Source organism: Schistocerca piceifrons, chromosome 2 (assembly GCF_021461385.2).
Source record: "Schistocerca piceifrons isolate TAMUIC-IGC-003096 chromosome 2, iqSchPice1.1, whole genome shotgun sequence".
Lineage (NCBI taxonomy): Eukaryota > Metazoa > Arthropoda > Insecta > Orthoptera > Acrididae > Schistocerca > Schistocerca piceifrons.
This window is the reverse complement of record NC_060139.1, coordinates 58,238,940-58,259,267: the sequence shown is the minus strand read 5'-3', so window position 1 is coordinate 58,259,267 and position 20,328 is coordinate 58,238,940. Positions and strand designations below refer to the sequence as shown.

Genomic DNA, 20,328 nt, shown 5'->3' with positions numbered 1-20,328 from the left:
GCCTGGCTGAAACAAATAAATCAGATGCTATATTGTCAGACAAAGATGTTGAAAATGAAACAAGTTTCGAAACAGAAGAATTGGAAGACAATTTCAATCATGATAGATTAGGTGATGAACAGGTCGCAAAGGAATTTGCGATCAGTAAAAGCAAGGAACCACCTGATATAGTAGAGGTGCAGGGGCACGTCGCAAAATTCATTGCGAATCCCACAGAGAAGAAACCACCCTATATTGAGCAAAAACGAATAAGCAACATTTCTTGGGAAGACCTAATGGTTGAACAGGATCTGTTGTGGGAGGAGCAGGAAGGCTCCAGTAAAAAGAGTAAGAGTGTGGTAGAAGAGATGTTAGAATACCCTCCCGGTAATGAATTAAGTATAGGTGAAAAGAAAGAGTTAGTGAGAGAAAGAATGAGGAAGAAAGCGGACGCCAGAAACAAAAGGCACAATGCAAAAGCTAAATTTGTGAAATTTGACAAAGGCGACCTGGTCATAGTTAAAACTCATGAAAATCCTGTGAAATTAATCATGAGATTGCCAAATTTAAGTTCATTTACCACGGTCCCTTTCTGGTGGAAAATGTTTGCCATAACAATGCTTATTATCTGGTGTACCCAGAAACTAAAAGACAATTAGGGTTAAGAAACGTTGTAGACCTTAAGCCCTATGTGGCTAGAACCTAATGTGACTGTAGTCCTTACTATGAATAGTATATGATATCTAGATTTTGTAAATATTAGTGTAGAAAATTAATTATGTCAAAATTTCTAACACTGGTATATAAGTTTCAGGTTGAATGCTAAATATGTAATGAATTAGTCATTACTAATTGGACCTAATGACATGAAACAAACAGCACAGAATTGTAAAATATGGATGGACTACCAAAGATTGCCAGAGGCAGCAAAGTAACTAAATGCAGTAATATGCGTATGGTGAAGGACCCAATAGACTGCACAAAGCGGAGGAAAAGGTGGTATCAAGTGTCTTTGTAATGGGAAGTGGACTGCACTGCGCAGTATAATGTAATTGGTTTTGAGAGTAAATTGTTTTGCTTTTCTTGTGTATATGTAATTGAAAAGGACTGCACTGTGCAGCATAAAGTTGAAAATTTTGTAAAGTAGTTATTTGTTTATGAAGAGAATAGTAAATGGACTGCTTTAATTTTTTCATGTTGCAGCCGAATTTTCTTATGAAATATAATAAGGTTACTGAAATACAGCTGAAACTAAGGTATACATAAAGATCTGGTATATAACTGCAAGTTACGAGAAAAACAGTGGGTTAGTAAATTTCTTGGAAAACGATTACCTGATAAGTTCCTGTAGGTAGAAATTCGTGTATTTAATGGTAAAGGAATGTTATGAAACTTCACTTGTAGCTGTTATGTTGGAATGTATGTATAATAATTTGTAGAGGTTTAGGATTTCTTGGTACACATGTAAATATTATTTTTCTATAACATTACTGTTGGACATCAGAATTTTTAATGTGTAAAAAAAGAAAAACGTTAATTGCAACTGAAAAAAAATAATTTTGTGCACTATTGCTTTGAGATATTTATGTATAAAATGTAATGTAATAAGTATTAAGGAAGTGGCCCCTTTATAGTCAACAGCATTTAGATGTTTTGCTAAGATTGTCTTGACAGAAATCATTACCAAAACAGGGGCATATGTAATGCTATTGTAAATATAATACTGCCATTAATCTGTATATTTTAAAATTTTTTTGTTCCATAATAATTTTGAAAAATTAAGCAAATACTATAACAAGAGTAAGCTTTTGTTAAGTGTAGTTTATCTGTTTAAAATAACCTCTTTGACGTAGGTGGAATAAATGTATTAAAACATATTTTGTAAATAATTACATATATTTCAAGTACAACTATAATTAATTATGTCAATTTTGTATGTATATGCTGTCATGCAATTGTAGATGGTTCATACTTACCGTTTTTGTAAGCAGAAGTGCAAATTGAAAAGGTGTAGGGATCATAGGTAGTATGGAACTCCGTTCTGTGGTGGAATGGAAAACGTGGTGTGGCGCGCGAGTGAGAATTGGCGCGCAAGTGGCTAACACAGTTGGCAGCTGCCCTGCAAGTGGTGAACATGCACTACGTTGGTCAAGCACTAGAGGTCTCAAATTTACTTGCAAGACTGGGTTTTGGCATCGGATGTGTTCTACATGATTGGCGCAGTACGGTAATAAATTAATAGCTCAGAAATTTGCAATTTTATTGCCACCACCTGTGCAATGTTACTATGCAGCACCGCCTCACGTCACCTTCGACATTAGTAACAGGCAAAGTATTTTATTTAGAAGTGTATCACAGTATGAACCATCCATCTTCAATCAGTGGAATATAAGTGTTAAATGTACCTTTGTGTTTAACTGTAATTTTCCTATTTCATTTACCTCAGTAGGGTCCTTTCCTAAACGAATTTATTCCAAGTATCCTGATGTTTATTGAAGCTTGAATAATAGTACATTACTGGCAATAGTACTGTTCTGGTAGTAAATTCTGAAAATCATTATTAAATACTAAAGTTTGCACGAATCAGTTTAAGGGCCACCGCTTTACATGACCATGAGGATAAGTTTTCAATAGCATTTCTGAAAGTAAAGTAACATAATTGTTTAACTGCAACAATCTTAACAGTAACTCTTCGTGTTGCTTCTCCAAGTCAAAGAAAGCCAGACAAATATTGGTGTTAGTAAAACATTAACAAATAACAGTCGTAAAGAAATGAAATTTAGTCGTGTTACCAAATGAAAGTGCTGGCAGGTCGACAGACACACAATGGAATGTTTCCCTCTATTGTAACCATATATACATATTTCTGTATCCTTGTTGAAACATGTGTGTGTCTTCTTTAAATAATTACTGAAGTATAGTGATAAATTCCATAATTAACAGAAAGTGGGATTAATAGTACTTCCTGCCAAGTGACCGCAGTAAATGGAAATTAAGTGGTTGTGTTTCAATTACGTAGTAAGTGAAAGTAGTTATTTATTCAGTGTCGAAAACTGACTTCATCTTTTTGTGTAGACGCTGTGCCCAATTTGGCCTGGCAGCCTTTTTACGAAGCAAAACAGTTTATTGTTATAACAGACTTTGTCTGATAAAAGGTTTCCAAAAGTAATTATTCTCACTGCTTTTCTCACAAACTGTATGATTCGGAGAAAAGTGGTTCAGTACTTTACCATTAAGTTGAACACGATTAAAATCTCTCTCCGAGAGTCGATGGTTTTGAGGTGTCAGTGCTGCGTAATTTTGTGGTGGTGTTCCTACCGCTACTTACTACACAGTTCTGACATTCCGAATCGCAGATCTTCCGTCTTTACAGTGGTAGAACTTAAAACGTTCTGGTACACTATTGACGGGAACGCGAAAGTACCGTTGCAATGGGACCTGGATAAACTGACAAAACAAGGTTGTAGACAGTTTCAGAGAGAGCATTAGGGAACAATTGACAAGAATGGGGGAAAGAAATACAGTAGAAGAAGAATGGGTAGCTTTGAGGGATGGAGTAGTGAAGGCAGCAGAGGATCAAGTACGTAAAAAGACAAGGGCTAGTAGAAATCCTTGGGTAACAGAAGATATATTGAATTTAATTGATGAAAGGAGAAAATATAAAAATGCAGTAAATGAAGCAGGCAAAAAGGAATACAAACGTCTCAAAAATGAGATCGACAGGAAGGGCAAAATGGCTAAGCAGGGATGGCTAGAGGACAAATGTAAGGATGTAGAGGCTCATCTCACGAGGGGTAAGATAGATACTGCCTACAGGAAAATTAAAGAGACCTTTGGAAAAAAGAGAACCATTTGTATGAATATCAGGAGCTCAGGTGGAAACCCAGTTCTAAGCACAGAAGGGAAAGCAGAAAGGTGGAGGGAGTATATAGAGGGTCTATACAAGGGCGATGTACTTGAGGACAATATTATGGAAATGGAAGAGGATGTAGATGAAGATGAAATGGGAGATATGCTACTACGTGAAGAGTTTGACAGAGCACTGAAAGACCTGAGTCGAAACAAGGCCCCGGGAATAGACAACATTCCATTAGAACTACTGATAGCCTTGGGAGTGCCAGTCCTGACAAAACTCTACCATCTGGTGAGCAAGATGTATGAGACAGGTGAAATACCCTCAGACTTCAAAAAGAATATAATAACTCCAATCCCAAAGAAAGCAGGTGTTGGAGATATGAAAATTACCGAACTATAAGTTTAATAAGCCACGGCTGCAAAATACTAACAAGAATTCTTTACAAACGAATAGAAAAACTGTTAGAAGCCGACCTAGGGGAAGATCAGTTTGGATTCTGTAGAAACGTTGGAACACATGAGGCAATACTGACCCTACGACTTATCTTAGAAGGTAGATTAAGGAGAGGCAAACCTACGTTTCTAGCATTTGTAGACATAGAGAAAGCTTTTGACAATGTTGACTGGAATACTCTCTTTCAAATTCTGAAGGTGGCAAGGGTCAAATACAGGGAGTGAAAGGCTACTTACAATTTGTACAGAAACCAGATGGCAGTTATAAGGGTCGAGGGACATGAAAGGGAAGCAGTGGTTGGGAAGGGAGTGAGACAGGGTTGTAGCCTATCCCCGATGTTATTCAATCTGTATATTGAGCAGGCAGTAAAGGAAACAAAAGAAAAATTCGGAGTAGGAATTAAAAGCCATGGAGAAGAAATATAAACTTCGAGGTTCGCCAATGACATTGTAATTCTGTCAGAGACAGTAAACGACTTCGAAGAGCAGCTGAATGGAATGGACAGTGTCTTGAAAGGAGGATATAAGATGAACATCAACAAAAGCAAAACGAGGATAATGGAATGTAGTCAAATTAAATTGGGTGATGCTAAGGAAATTAGATTTGGAAATGAGACGCTTAAAGTAGTAAATAAGTTTTGCTATTTGGGGAGCAAAATAACTGATGATGGTTGAAGGAGAGAGGGTATAAAATGTGACTGGCAATGGCAAGGAATGCGTTTCTGAAGAAGAGAAATTTGTTAACATCGGTATAGATTTAAGTGTCAGGAAGTCGTTTCTGAAAGTCTTTGTATGGAGTGTAGCCATGTATGGAAGTGAAACGTGGACGATAAATAGTTTAGACAAAAAGAGAATAGAAGCTTTCGAAATGTGGTGCTACAGAAGAATGCTGAAGATTAGATGGGTAGATCACATAACTAATGAGGAGGTATTGAACAGAATAGGGGAGAAGAGAAATTTGTGGCACAACTTGATTAGAAAAAGGGATCAGTTGGCAGGACATGTTCTGAGGCATCAAGGGATCACCAATTTAGTATTGGAGGGCAGCACGGAGGGTAAAAATCATAGAGGGAGACCAAGAGATGAATTCACTAAACAGATTCAGAAGGATGTAGGTTGCAGTAGGTACTGGGAGATGAAAATGCTTGCACAGGATAGAATAGCATGGAGAGCTGCATCAAACCAGTCTCTGGACTGAAGACAACAACAACAACAACAACAACAACAACACGCTGGCCTTCAAAGTCTGCACGATTCCTCTAACAACAATGGAATGAGATTAGTCAATCTTCCTCGCAAAGACAACAATAAGATAATATGCAAGTCACCTTACCGAGACATTCATAACCAAATAGACCACATATTGTGGATGCCAGACATGGAAGTGCTATCCAGAGTGTAACAGCTCAAAGAGGTGCAGAAATAAAATCAGACCATTACCTTGTGGTGACAACCATACAGGAGAGGATAGAAAGCCGTAACAGCAGGAGAAGAGAAGCAGACCAGAAAATAAATGCAGAGCTACTGAAAGAGGACCGCACTAAGGAAAGATATGCACTTGAAATTGGAAACGGGTTTGCTTCCATAGAAGAAGAAGACGAAGATGATATTGCAAAGTTTTGGTCTAAAATCAAGACAGGTTTAAAAGATGCTACATGTGAGGTGCTGAAACCGATGGAAAAAAGAAGGAAGAGCAGAGGATGGTTTAATGATGGGTGTAGAGATGCAGTCACCAAGAGAAAAGCAGCAAAACTGTTATTACTGACGAACGAACAGGATGAAAGAACAAGGTTGAGATACATGGAAGCAGTTAGAGAAACAAGACAAGTCCTTCGAACAGAAAAGCGAGCGTTCATAAACAGTAAAATAAAACTGGCAGAAGAAGACCAGACAGTAGGAAATACAAGAGACTTTTACAGGACAGTCAGGTTCTTCAAGAAATAATACAATCCAAGGCTTGACGTGATCAAGGATCAAGAAGTACAGATAATCACAGATGACATGAAAGCTATGGAGGAATGGAAAAATTACTTCGAAAACCTCCTGAATGTGGATATAAACACCACAAGTGCAACAACAGAAAATGAAGAAGAAGAATCATATAGACAAAACAGAGATACTGTACCACTGGGGAAGTATGAACTACCAAGCATGGAAGAGGTAAGAGCGACCATAAAACTGCTGAAGAGGGGGAAGGCACTGGGAATAGATGGCATACCTGCAGAGATGCTGAGGGAGGGAAGAGCTACTCTACAAGCGAGACTGTACCACTTAATCTGCTTAATTTGGAAGAAGGAAAGGATCCCAGAAGAATGGAAGGAGTCTGCATCTGCCCTATACTAAAGAAAGGAGACCCAGTGAGATGTAGCAACGATAGAGGAATCACTTGACTATGTACACCTTATAAGATCCTGAGTATGTTGTTACTGAAGTGACTAACACCACATGTCGAGAAAGTACTGGGATTCCAACAAGCCGGTTTCAGAAGGGGAAAGGCGACTGTAGACCATTTACATACAATATGGCAAGTGCTAGCAAAGAGCTGGAAATTCTGCAAAAATGTTCACTACCTTTTTGTGGAATTTCCAAAAACCTTATGATAGTGTGAATAGACAAGCAATATGGCAAAAACTCGAAAGAGCTCAAGTTCTCAGAAAACTTATAAAACCAACACAGATATGCCCAGGAGACAACATACATGGTGAAAGTAAATGAAAACATATCAAAGAAGTTCAAGGTGAGGACTGGAGTGCGACAAGGAGACTGCCTCTCCCCTCTTCTGTTTAACCTGGTACTGGAGCAAGCCATAAGAAAGGTGGCAAGTGTGGAGACAGGAATACAGCTGGGAAGATGGATCAACACCCTGGCCCTTGTGGATAATGTAGTTTTAATAGCAGAGAAAGAGCAATACCTGGTTCCGATGACAAGAACATTAATGGAAGAGTAAATGAGAGGCCTGAAGCTGAATATGGATAAGACAAAATACCTTGTAGTTAGCAGAGAAAATGACGACAGACCCCTGAAGGTGGAGGACAAAGTCTTTGAAACGATAAAAGACTTTGAATATCTTGGGGCTATACTCAATGAAAGAAACGAGATAGACCAGGAAATTACCGAACGAATACAAGCAGGAAACAGGTCAAGGTTTGCTCTGTGAAAGCCGTTAAGTCCGGGCTTCAATCGAGATCCTCAAATACCAAGATCTACAAGACAATAATATGACCTGCAGTCTTATACGGAGCAGGGACCTGGGCCATCGCCCAAAAGATGGAAAGAAAACTCCTGACATTTGAGAATTCCATCCTCAGACAGATTTTTGGACCAGTGAAGGATGGAGATGAATGGAAGAAAAGAAAGAACTGTGAATTGTAGGAGCTATACAAGTCGATGGACATTACGGCAGCGATCAAAGAAAGAAAACTGAAGTGGTATGGACACACAATGCGTCGAGAAGGCCAGATCATCAGGCAGGTAGTGGAGGAAGACATTGGAGGTATAAGACCACGGGGAAGACCACAACTCCAATGGATTGATCACATCAGAGAGGATATTAGTATACTGGGGCTGTCTGAAGAAGTACACATGGACCGAGGATGCTGGAGGAGGCTGATTGGTGAGGCCAAAGACCAACTGCGGTTTGTGTGGCCGAGACGTGTCAAATCAGATGATTCTTTTTGATACGCCCGGTATTATAGATCACTTCTGCTACCATTATTGTCAACAGGTGTGACTTCTGCTTTCTCCACTCATTGGGCACAGTTTTCCGTTCAAGGGATGTATGATATATTATAGTTAAAATGGGAGATAATTCTACTGCAAATTCTGTATTGAATCTGACACGGGGACAACTGAGTCCTGCAGACTTGATTAATTTTAGTAATTTCAGCCATTGACACTAACATCTATGTCACTCATCTTCACAGTGGTGCGAAAATTAGACTGAAGCAGTACTTCTGTATCTTTCTACCTTCCTTTGTAAAGGAACATTTCAAAATAGAGTTCAGCATTTTTGCTTTCAGTTTACTACACTCAATTTTTAGTTCTTGTGTCATCCAGGAGCATCTGGACACTAACCATGGTGTCAGTGGGACCATTTACTTACAATCAGCCACCCTTTCCTGCCCAAGAGACTGTTAGTTGCAAAAGCTAGAGCAGTGTATGTATGGGACTGTGTGTGTGTATCGGCAGTACTGACATTTCTCATGAAGTTATAGACTGGCAGCAATTCTGTCACATAAATTTATAGTACCTAATATTGAGGTCATTTAAAGGATATAGCGCCAACAGTTAATCAAAATAACGGCACCATAAAATTTTAACAGGTACTGCAATATTGTATAATTGCCTTGCATTTTGCAATTTTGTACATACCTTCCTATGTGATTCAATAAACAGGCTCTGCAGTCAGTTACAACCAAGTCACAGCCTAGAGCAGTCATTTGCATTGAATCCCAGTACACCATACTGTGCTGATTTGCGTTAAAATACAACATTCTCAGTTGGCAGAAGAATGTGATGACTACTTATAGTAGTGATATCTCATTTTTGTTTGCCTTCACCACCAACAACACTGCTACTATTTTTTGCATAGGAGGCAGCATTCACTACACTTGGCAGACACGATACGTACTCTCTGCTGACCTATATAGGGGTGCCAGCTCCAGCACGGTGTCAGCTCAACAAAGCTTGGCAACAGTAGTGTCTCACCTGAAGATTAGAGCCAAGTGGACTGTTGAAATGCTGTGTCAACTTGACTTGAGGAGCCAGCTGCAAACCTGAGAAAAGTACCACATGGAATTTCTGAAATTGGAGGTACTAGCAAGACACTGTCACCAAGTGTAGTGACTGCACAATAATGGCAACTGCCTGTACGCACAGCAAGCAGGAAATATGAGATGTCATTTACAAAGATGGGTTTTGCGCAACTCGTCATCTCGCCACTGTACTCATCCTTTGCAAAGCACAGAATTCTTCAACATAATATAAAAGTGTGCATTTATTTTGATGAGTGCCTAATGAATTCTGCATAACAAGAGGCAGAGAATATTTTGTGATGTTACCTGTTTGCTGTTTGTCTCATGCTCTTCATGCCACATACTTCAGCTATTCTCCCCTGCAAATTGTTAATGCTGGAGCATGCTCCAAATGGGAAATCAGTTTCTGTTTTAAATCTTTCTTCAAAATTTGATATTCACAGAACTCTCTTGACTGGGGAATGTGTGGTATGTTTCCCTTCAGTGACTCAATGACAAGATAGGTGTACTTTGGAACTACCAAGAGAATCATGAATACAAGATTGAATGAACATAAAAGTTTTTGTCGACTAGGAAAAACAGAAAAATCAGCAGTAGCAGAGCATGACCTCCAGTCAGGAATTTGTGAAGATTTCAAAAACCAAAATTTTATCTACTATTATAAACTATTATCCATAACTATACAGAGAAGCCATCCAAATATATAAAGCACAAAGAGACCTGTAACAGAAAAGAAGAAGCCATGAAACCCAATGTTATATGGACGGTGGCTCTGTAGAATCAATAGATAAGTTTTTATTATTGACAGGTGACAATTGATTGTTAAGTTTTATCTCTGATGGAGATTATCTCTGCTCATCATGTGTAAACTCAATCACATCCACTTTGCTCTCTGATGTCCGACTCATCAATCGGAAGACTCAGAGTTGCCAGGAGCACCTCTGAAGAAGTCCAGTGCAGTTCTGGACAAAACATTCGGAACTCAAAAGTTTCTCTGACCAAGGTCATACAGCCCAGAAGACTCATCAGTAACAATAGCAAGATAGCCAATATAAGATATGCACAAACATAAAAATCAATTCATGTTATGAAATGCAACTAACAACAAGACACTGTTGGCTTAAGCATCATAAGGTTGATTTCTTCTTGATATTACACTGCTTTCATAATTTCACACATGCTCAACATTCTTAGTAGTTTAGGCTCATCAGTAAACGTAACAAGTCACTATGGATGAAGTCTTACAGATGATCACAATGTTGAAAACTATAAAGCAACTGGAACACGTGAAATCAGTGTTGAAAATATAGAGGATGGTGCTCCTTTTTAGACTAGTGTCTCTGTTCAATATTTTTTGGAACTTGGGAAAAATTCAGAGGTTAAAGATAATCCTAAAATCCACAAGGTAGGAAAAGACAGATTGCTGCTTACCGTAAAGGAGTCCCATCACATTGCAGACGGGCGCAATTAAAAGACACTTACATAAAGCTTTTGGCCACAGCCTTCATCAGTGAAAGAAAACTTTCTTTTACTGATGAAGGCTGTGGCCAAAGGCTTCATGTAAGTATCTTTTAATTTGCTTGTCTGCAACTTGATGAGCCTTCTTCACAGTAAGTAGCAATCTGTCTTTTCCTACAATGTTGATACTCCTACCTGGAGTTCCCATTGTTTAACTAATACCAAAAACAGACAAGAACAATGTGTTCAACCTTCCTGGACTTCTCAAAGATGAAGCTGTTATTTGTAGGCTAAGTTTACATTGACAATCTTTTTTATATTTCCTGTTAGTGAGAAGACCACTGGTTAATTTTTTTTTCTTTCACACACACACACACACACACACACACACACACACACACACACACACACACACACACATTGCTAAAATTATGTTTAACCTACCTTCCATATTTGGGAACGTCTTGAAAGGGGTAACAACTCTTTGCCTTTATCTTAACTTTCTTCAACTTTGGGAGAGGTGGACATGGTGGCCACATATGCACATCAGTAACACTCCTGTCTCTGCTCTTTGCTTTTTCATCCTCCTCTGAGGTGAGTTCATCTACTGAGTTATCTTCATCATGGTCCTCATTTCCATACTCTTCTGCATCAGACACTGCTTGAACTCCATACTCTGCAGCTTCCACCCATAAAGAATCATCAGAATCTTCATTAAGTGGAAATTCTGGGGCAGTTGCTGATCCTGGAAGGCTCTCAGTTTTGATGCTCATTGCAACTCCTGCTTTCCTTCCTTTCTGTGCACGAATTTCCTAAAATGACAGATAAATAAGATGATACTTGGTAAACTGACACAGTATTTGCTACATTACATCTGTACACCACCTACCTATCGCCAAGCAAAAGATTTCAACAAGGTGGGCCTAAAGGTAATAAATTCTTATATGTTGGACTGGAGACTGAATTCACTTCATGGAAGAACATGTGGTTCATCCACAAAATAATAACAACGTTTACTGTTTATGCAACTGTGCACCCCCACTATTTTGCCCCCTCTACAACTGAGGCACCTGAGCCTACCATGGTGTGAGACCAGTTTTTTCCCCTTAGGCTGAGTATTCACATCCTAATATGAAACAAAAATTTGCAGATTGCCTCATGGTCTTAAACTTTAGTAATCTGGCAGAAAATGTAAACACCACAAAAAAGTGTAAACTTTCACACCTGAAATGTCCCAATTATTAAAATTTTCTGTGGTTAAATTGATTTTCTTGATTAAGACAATGTTTTATTCCTCATGGTAGCTGTGGCACTGAGGTAAATTTCCACCAGGTCGTGCCATTATATGAATACCTACCGTTCTAAATGTGCTAAGTACCATATTCTTCAAAACCAATTTTATTCATTCTAAAGGTGCTACAATCATGTGAGTATATTATATTAAAAGTGTTTCATCATATGACGAAGGCAAAGAATCATAATAATGACAAACAGAAAGCTCTGGTGGCAGCTCCACGGCCTCCTTCATTCTTAATGTGCTTGGCAATCGGCATTGAATTACAGCCGTTTGACAAGTGAACATAATAATTGTCACATAGTTTGTCATGTTATGGAAGTAACACTTATAGCCTACATTAGCAACTGATCTGCAACAAGTATTGTTTGTTCCTACTCCTACACACAAGGTCATGTTCGTCTTACACCAGCTTTTAGATCAGAACTTCTGTGTTCATGCTCATGACAACAGTGAGGCAATAATGTAATTGTGGCATAAGGGAGAAGGGCCAGTGGAACCAACAACTTAGTATCATATGTGACTGTAGGCTTTCCCGGCGTAAACTACTGATGAAGATTTCTCGGGTCTCCAAATGGGTGGTAGTGTTGATATCTCGCAACACTACCACCCAGCTGGAGACTTGAGAAACCTTTATCAACTTAGTATCATGTCTGTTCCATGTTCTGAACTGCACTAAAAATACTGTCAATGCATCTGGTAACAAAAGGAAACTTGTGATTTAGAGTGACAACCGCTGCGGACAAAACAAAAACTGCGTACTTATACACAAGGTGTGATCAAAATGTAATGGAAATTTTTGTTTTTCTTAAAGAATATTTATTTATTCTCAACATCAACTTTGTCCCCTTCGAAGTAATCCCTCTCAGATATTACACACCTATGCCAGTGCTTTTACCGATCTTGCAAGCCTTTCTGGAACTCACTTTTCATTATGGTGTTCAGCTCCTTCAACAATTCTGTCTCACCAACGGTGGCCAAACAACATCCTTTCATGGATCTCTTTCAGACCAAACTTTGCTGATACACATTTCATGCCAAAATATCTGAAAAAATTGCTTGGCATGAGCCAACAGATATGCCAACATCATCAGCAATCTCTCTGATGGTGATCTGGCAATTTTCCAGAACCATTTTCTTTATGTCTTCCACATTGTCATCAGTAATTGATGTACTAGGACATCCAGGGCAATCATTGTCTTCAACATCTTCTTGACCCTTTTTGATACATTTATGCCACTCGTAAACTCTAGTCTTACTCATAGGAGATGCACCAAAAGCCAGTCAACATTTCTAATGAAGTGCTGCACTTTATTCCACTTTTCAAACAAAATTTAATGCAAGTTCTTTGATCCATGTTTTTCAAAAGTAAAAATTCACCGAGCAGTCGAAAACACTTATAACTTTTTCGGCTGTTGACAATAAACTGAATATTCGAAACTACTGAAAATGTACATCATGAACAAGTGTACCAACAAGATAAAGTTTGAAAATCAGATGTGCAAAGTATGCAAAATTAAAAAGATTGCATTATTATTTGGTCACACATCCTACATGTATGTGTTCACAGTGTCCTGAGCCCCTGGGGCCTATCTGATTGCATATGACGTAAGTATCTGGTTTCAGACCACAGTTTCCAATCTTGTGGCACAAATTTTGTCTTGACAGAAAAACACAAGATGGTAGTTAAAGTGTTATGTATCTTTACCATTCAACACACTCAGAATGGATGAAAAGGACTTTACTTACTTCTAGACTACTGCTGATGACATCATCAAAACAACAAAGCTACACGTCAGTATTGCTGCACAAATTAAAATCACATCATCTAGAATAGTGCACATCAAAAGAATATTCAGTGGGACTCAATGGCCAAAAAGTGTAAACATCCTCAAGAAAAACAAATCTGCTGGAGATTTCTTTCTAATACAATTTTCAGCAATGCAAAATATTTCACATTGTCTACTAGAAAAATTGACTTCCTTACTATGGTACCCTTTATACCACATCACCATTTGCTGTTTGTAACTGATTTGTTTAGGGATATTGCAAGCTAATGATTTTTGTTTTGTATTGTCGCTGTGTTGCAGGGGCAACAGACTGGATGATTGATTGAACGAGCCATGTAACATCAAGCAAAACAGCACTGCTGTGCTGGTATTGCAAAAGGCTGAAAGCAAGGGGAAAACTACAGCTGTAATTTTTCCAGAGGGCGTGCAGCTTTGCTCTATGATTAAATGATGATGGTGTCCTCTTGGGTAAAATATTCCAGAAGTAAAACAGCCACCATTCAGACGTTCGGGCGGGGACTACTCAGAAGTATGTCATTATCTGGAGAAAGAAAACTGGCGTTCTACAGATCGGAGCGTGGAATGTCAGATCCCTTAATCATGCAGGTAAGTTAGAAAACTTAAAAAGGGAAATGGATATGTTACAGTTAGATAGAGTGGAAATTAGTAAAGTTCGTTGATAGGAGGGACAGGACTTCTGGTCAGGTGATTACAGGGTTATAAATACAAAATCAAATAAGGGTAATGCAGAAGTAGGTTTAATAACGAATAAAAAAGTGGGAACATCGATGAGCTATGTTACGCCTTCTGCACCACTTGTTAGCAGCAGACACAGTGGTTGTGCCAAAGACTGAGACGGCATGGAGTTTCACAATTATTTATTGAACTTTCTTTACAATTTCTTCCTCATCGTTGTTGCCCAGCCCTGCAGATCCCTCCGCCTGGCTGCTGCTGTGTAGATTCTCCGACAATGCGTGCAACGCATGCCGCTGATCGCACTCGGGAGCCTCAGGCCACCAGTGCTCCGCTGAAGCCAGGATGCCCTGTGGTTGAGATGAACTCGTCGCCGCTCGGCATCCCAGTACAGCACGCCACGGAGCCACGTCGCCATGAGGTCAGCTGCCGACGCCTGCTGCACCGGCAGCTGGGAAGCCGTCAGTCGCGATGTCCGCGAGGTCCCATCATGGACGGACCACGCGCCGTGGGGGCGGGTTGCCGTGGAGTCCGGGCGTCAGTCCCTGGCGGCACCTGTGCCCAAGACCGCACTGCGGCCGGTCCTGCTGGAAGTTTTCGCTGTAGTTAGTCAGCCATGGTGCCAACCACACTGCTTCCTAATGGCTTCTGTCTGTTGCTGCCTGCGTTCCACTATTTATATCAGGCAGGAGGAAGTTTTTTACCCTCAGTGGTAGCTTTTTGTTATTACTGCCGCAGTATATTGCAGCGTAACTTAGCGTGCTGGCCTCACTTCCCCTTACTCAGCACTCTCCAGGCTTCGCTCGGCGCTTGGTCTGTGTGCATCCTTGCGTCAGTCTGTTGGTAGACTGCTGCTGTCAGCAAGGATATCTGTGCCTGCTTACTTCGCAACGCCTCGGTCGCCGGCGTGCCTCTGTTTTGCCATTCTCCACTGCGTGAAGCAACGCTTACTACATGTGGCCGCAACACTGCCTCCTCCTAAAAATTAAATTCGTTCCTGAATTTACCCTATATGTTAACTCTAGTTCTATCCTATATTCTACTTCTTGCCTATATACATCCAGGTTGCCCTGACTCATGCCCTACTGGTAATCCATTCTACAGGAATCTCATGGAGCAGTCTTACGTTAACATGCTGAATCCTCCGTTTTAATAAGACATATACCACACCGATAAATACAATCAACACGGTAATAGTACTGGTTGAAATACCAATGGTCACTATGCTACGTTTCCGCCTGGTATCGTACTCCCCCCACATGCATTAATAATTGCTGCATTGAAATTTGACCTTTCTCCGAATCTACTAGTTTATCTATCGTTTGCAATGGTGTAGCATCCAAGGTGTTGTTAATGTACTTCAAATTTTCTCCTGGAGTGATGCTGAATGACGCATCTGGCCAGTACAACATCAGATGAGTATCTGTAACCTTGGTGACTCTCGTGACTGTCGCTGGTAAGCTGAAACGATCCCCTACTATATCACAATTTGTCTCGTTGATTAGCAAACCACTGTCCTGTAATTCCATCTCCGTGGTTGCTGTCCAATTCTCATTATCATAACACTTGGCTGATATCCTCTCCGTAGTGAATACTGAACGCAACCAATGCCTCCTAACTCGCTGAAAATGTGGCGTAGGCTTCATTATTATTCTCAGACACTCCGGAGCTTCTGCTTCTGCCCTAAATAACTGGATCCCACACGACCTCTTGCCCGTAAAAACAACCCGTGATGGACAAATGGAAACTGACTACGTTAGACATCTACTCAACTCTAAACTCGACATAGTAGCACGAGTATCCCCCTCCTTAGAAATTAATAAAACCTCCTGTGTCCTGAACTGTACGCCCTTTCCCATGCACTCCCATCTGACCGGATAAGGATGCACTGTGTAACAGTGATACTGTCTCCCCACACTAGTTACTGGAAATCTGATCTCTATATACATCTTAACTAGATCCGTTGTTACCTTAATCGTAGACATGTGATAAAAAAGTGACATACTCGCTTCAATTATCAGCACTACGTGCTCTACCCCCTCTGGAAACTCTCCCTCTACCTGCTTCAGACTCCATCTGAATTTTTCTGGTGACATCAACGTCACACTCACCTGCCCGTGCAATGCGTGATGTATTGCCTCTCGTGTTAGCTCGTCTAACTCTCTGCCATACTTCCTTAATGGTTTTCACAAATTGCCTTACATGCTCGCCTTGCGCTCCCAGCCTTGGACGAAGCATGTCATAAGGTGATGGCATCTTCCGCCCATACACCACTTCATACGGCGACAATCCTGTCAACGTATGTACCTTACTATTACATGCATTGGTTATGAATTACAAGTACACATCCCAGTTGGTGTGTTGACTATTTACATAGTGACTGAACATCTTAGCGATCGTGCGATGCGCTCTCTCCGTTCGTCAGAAAACATAAAAATGATGATAACAATAGGATGTTATTGAAAATATATAACGCTATAGCTTTACATTGTTGCCACATATCTGATAAGGTGCATTAACAAATCTCCCTTCTCACTTCACATTCCCATCACATATACTCAAACAAATAAGTGTTGTACACAATTGTACACTATCTAGTACGGTGCAGCAATCTCCTTATTGGCGACTGGGTGCCTTCAATAAATCTGAATCAGTAAATGTTAAAGGCGCAGTAGTCCACTGAGGTCAACTTTAAGTAGAACAAACAAAACTGTCACGTTCTGAAAATATTGGCAAATTTTTCAATTGGGCAGTACATATCAGTGGAATCAACAATCAGATTGATACTTGATGAGAAAACATAATTTTAACTCAACCTCTCTATTTTACAAATGTTTTTAAAGGTCGAGGACTACTGTCCTTTTGACATGCCACGTAGAAATCAAGTCAATTGTCTTTCGTTTTTATGATGAATTATGAGAAAGCAAAGGATTTTTTATGACAAACCAACATTTCTCAGGTGAAATGAAATATTTCTTAAATAAAAATACATTTAAAAGTAAAAGAGACACCTCAAGACAAAACCATTCAAGAAACAGTATCGTTGTTTGATCAATGTATTCACATGGTTGGCCGTCTCAAGTGGGTCATCAGAAGGCGATTTCCTCAAACAGTTCTCTGGCTTCCTCTGGGTGATGTACTCCAGGAGTGTTTTAATCTTCAAGTTTTCTTGGGTTTATCAACATTTTACCAGTGAGGTATGCTGCACTAGTAGATAGACAAATTATGTGGTCGCTGGGAGTCTTCGTGATGAGGATGAAGATGTGTTTTTCCTCTGAACTGAATTCATGAGCTTCAACAACAGCTTTTGAGTCAGATCTGTACATGAAATGAGAAAAATACCTGCACAAATCTTGCCTTCTTCCACATTTTCACAGAAATTCTATGTTTTATGTAGTAGGCTGACCACAAGTTTCCCTGAGCAAAATCTTTTACGATTGAAGAGTCGTGAGCCTCGGTGACCATGAATTTCATTGAATGGCTGCTGCTCAAACTCAACTCAGACAATGCTGCCACGCGACCGTGCCGTCTCTCGCATGTTAAAGGGGCCATTGCCCAGACAACTGCCCTTTTAACTTACTAACCTTGGAAACTCATACTTGCCAGCCACTGCTACGCCTCCACAAACTGGTGGACAACGTTCCTTAAGCATGAAATGATGCAACTGCCCATGTTGGTCCCGAAAAGCAAAAAAATTAAAATTGAATAAACATGCACTACTGCGCTTTTAATATTCACCAAGCGGCGGCGCTGTTTCGTTCGTCCATTACCTGCACCTACCTGTGAACTCATTGCAACAGATTGTGCAACTTGAACAAGGCTGCATAAAACGTAACTATTCTACGAACCGAGAAAAAGGTCGTAATTTTGAATGAAAGGTGGAAATACTGGCAAAACCTTGGTATATTCTGAACCTTGAGATGTAAACGTTCGCTGCCAAGCCCTTGCTAATCTTAACACAGTCGTACACAAACCCTTTCATTCATGTTAGCTAGTTTATGGTAATGTATTTCCAAAAATCGTAACAGATACTAAGCACAAATTGTTCTTAAATGAAAATGCTCACCATACTATTAAGTTTATTGGTGTCTAACGCACTCAAGTTTTTAGTCACCGATCTGCTGAATAAGCCACGTGGGATTACTGTCTTTTCTCATTCACAAAATTACTTTAAAAAATCTGTACTTTCTAAAAAAAAAAAAAAAAAAAAAAAAAAAAAAAAAAAAAAAAAAAAAAAAAAAAAACATCGGAATAAATATGCCGTCACTTTTAAACACTTCTGAAACATGTAGCATAACTAAAACCGACAACTTACAACTTCCTTCGGAGCTCATACTACACACGACCGTACCATTGAAAGGCTGCGCTCTGACTCCCTTGGACTGCTATAAGCATTCTATATCTCCAAAAGAAAAGATGCGCGAAGAATACTCCATTCTGATTGGTCAGTTTTCTTTAAGGCCAATAGAAAAACATCATTCTCTCATGTTAGTCCGTGCTTTTCATGACTAATCAATCAACAAACAACACACTTTCAAACTGTACTTTTTCCCGAAATAAATATTTAACATTCTGATATTTTGTTTATACTTTACATTATCAACTATTTTTATTTTCACTCAAATTAGCTTTCCTTTTACCATAAACTTACTTAACATATTATGATACAAAATTCCTCATTGACTGCATTCACACTGTCTTAAAACTTTCTCACACTAGTCCATACAGCATTCATCAGTAGAACAATGATCAACACATTTACTTTAGACCACATTCACGGGTCATTCACACTACTAAAAGCATATACAAAACTGTACAAACATAAATAAACAAAAAAAAAAAACTTCAAGAAATAAATATTTCACAAAAGCATTTTCTTGGCCTGTTTCTTGAATGTCTCTGTGCACTACTGGAGTCTGGTGGTCAAAATTCTTAACTACATTACAGTTCTTTCTGTTTAGTCCTGTCTCCTACTGTCCTCTAGCAGATGAAAGTTAGAACTACGTACTGGCACTGCTTCAGACCATCTGTCACTGGATACACGAGTCATTCTTCCGATACACAGGTGATAGAGAGGAGCAACATAAGGCAACCAATTCATTTGTAAATGCACACATTTTGGTGTCGTTGAAAGTCACTTTGTGATTCATAGTCACATGCTTAAATCCTACAAACACTTACCTGATCTGAAACAGTGAGACATACCTACGGTTCACAGAAGGATACATTCTTTTATGATATCTCATCTCCAACTAAACTGTCACCTTCCGACCTAACCCAGCCCACAGACTGACCTAACCTAGACCACAGACTACAGTACATGTCATTGTCATCTCAACATCATATTTACATTCATTGGCTTTGCCAACTCACAACCAAATTGGCTCCTTACAGCTTAATCTAGTCTTCAGGCTACACTACAGGCCATTCTGTCATCTCAAAGTACATTTCATGCTAGGGCATGGAAGCACAACTTCAGCTACTTCAAACAGCCAAGATCACTATTGTACAGCCTTTATAGTGATGACCAGTTTCAGAAAACTACGATGCCATCATCAGATCTGCTGCACTACATATCACCAAATATTTACCAAATGCATCTTCACTATACCAGCAAGTCAAGCATAAAATAACTATTACATAAAACAACACAAATATAGCACTGATTATACAAGCTAATGTTTGTACATGAGGATGTGATGGGAAATGGTACAAGAGATCTGTTTGTGACTAGGTCAGGGGGATAGTGTCTGTCTGTGAGGGCCTTGGTGAGATCCTCAGCATACTGAGCAAGGGAGTTTTTGTCACTGCAGATATGCTGCCTCTGGGTGGCAAAGCTCCCATGCAGCATGCTGAGAGTCTCACCAAGGTCTCCACAGACAGGCACTACCCCCCCCCCCCCCCGATCTAGTCAACAATAGATCTCCCATGCCATTTTCCATTACACCCCCAATCCCCTCTTCCACCCCAAGAACCAGACACAAAGGAATTCCCCCTTCGTCACCCACTACCAGCCTGGACTGGAAAAACTGAACCATATTCTTCATTAGAG

At 39.7% G+C, this 20,328-nt stretch overlaps 1 protein-coding gene across 2 annotated transcripts in view; it reads right to left on the bottom strand.

The window, feature by feature from the left end:
• Nucleotides 1–20,328, bottom strand: part of LOC124776677 — a 170,758-nt gene that overhangs the window by 101,711 nt on the left and 48,719 nt on the right. For both annotated transcript variants that reach the window (XM_047251779.1, XM_047251778.1), the window contains exon 4: nt 10,944–11,311. In XM_047251779.1, the coding sequence (XP_047107735.1) occupies nt 10,944–11,311 (368 nt within the window). The remainder of the gene's footprint in view (nt 1–10,943; nt 11,312–20,328) is intronic.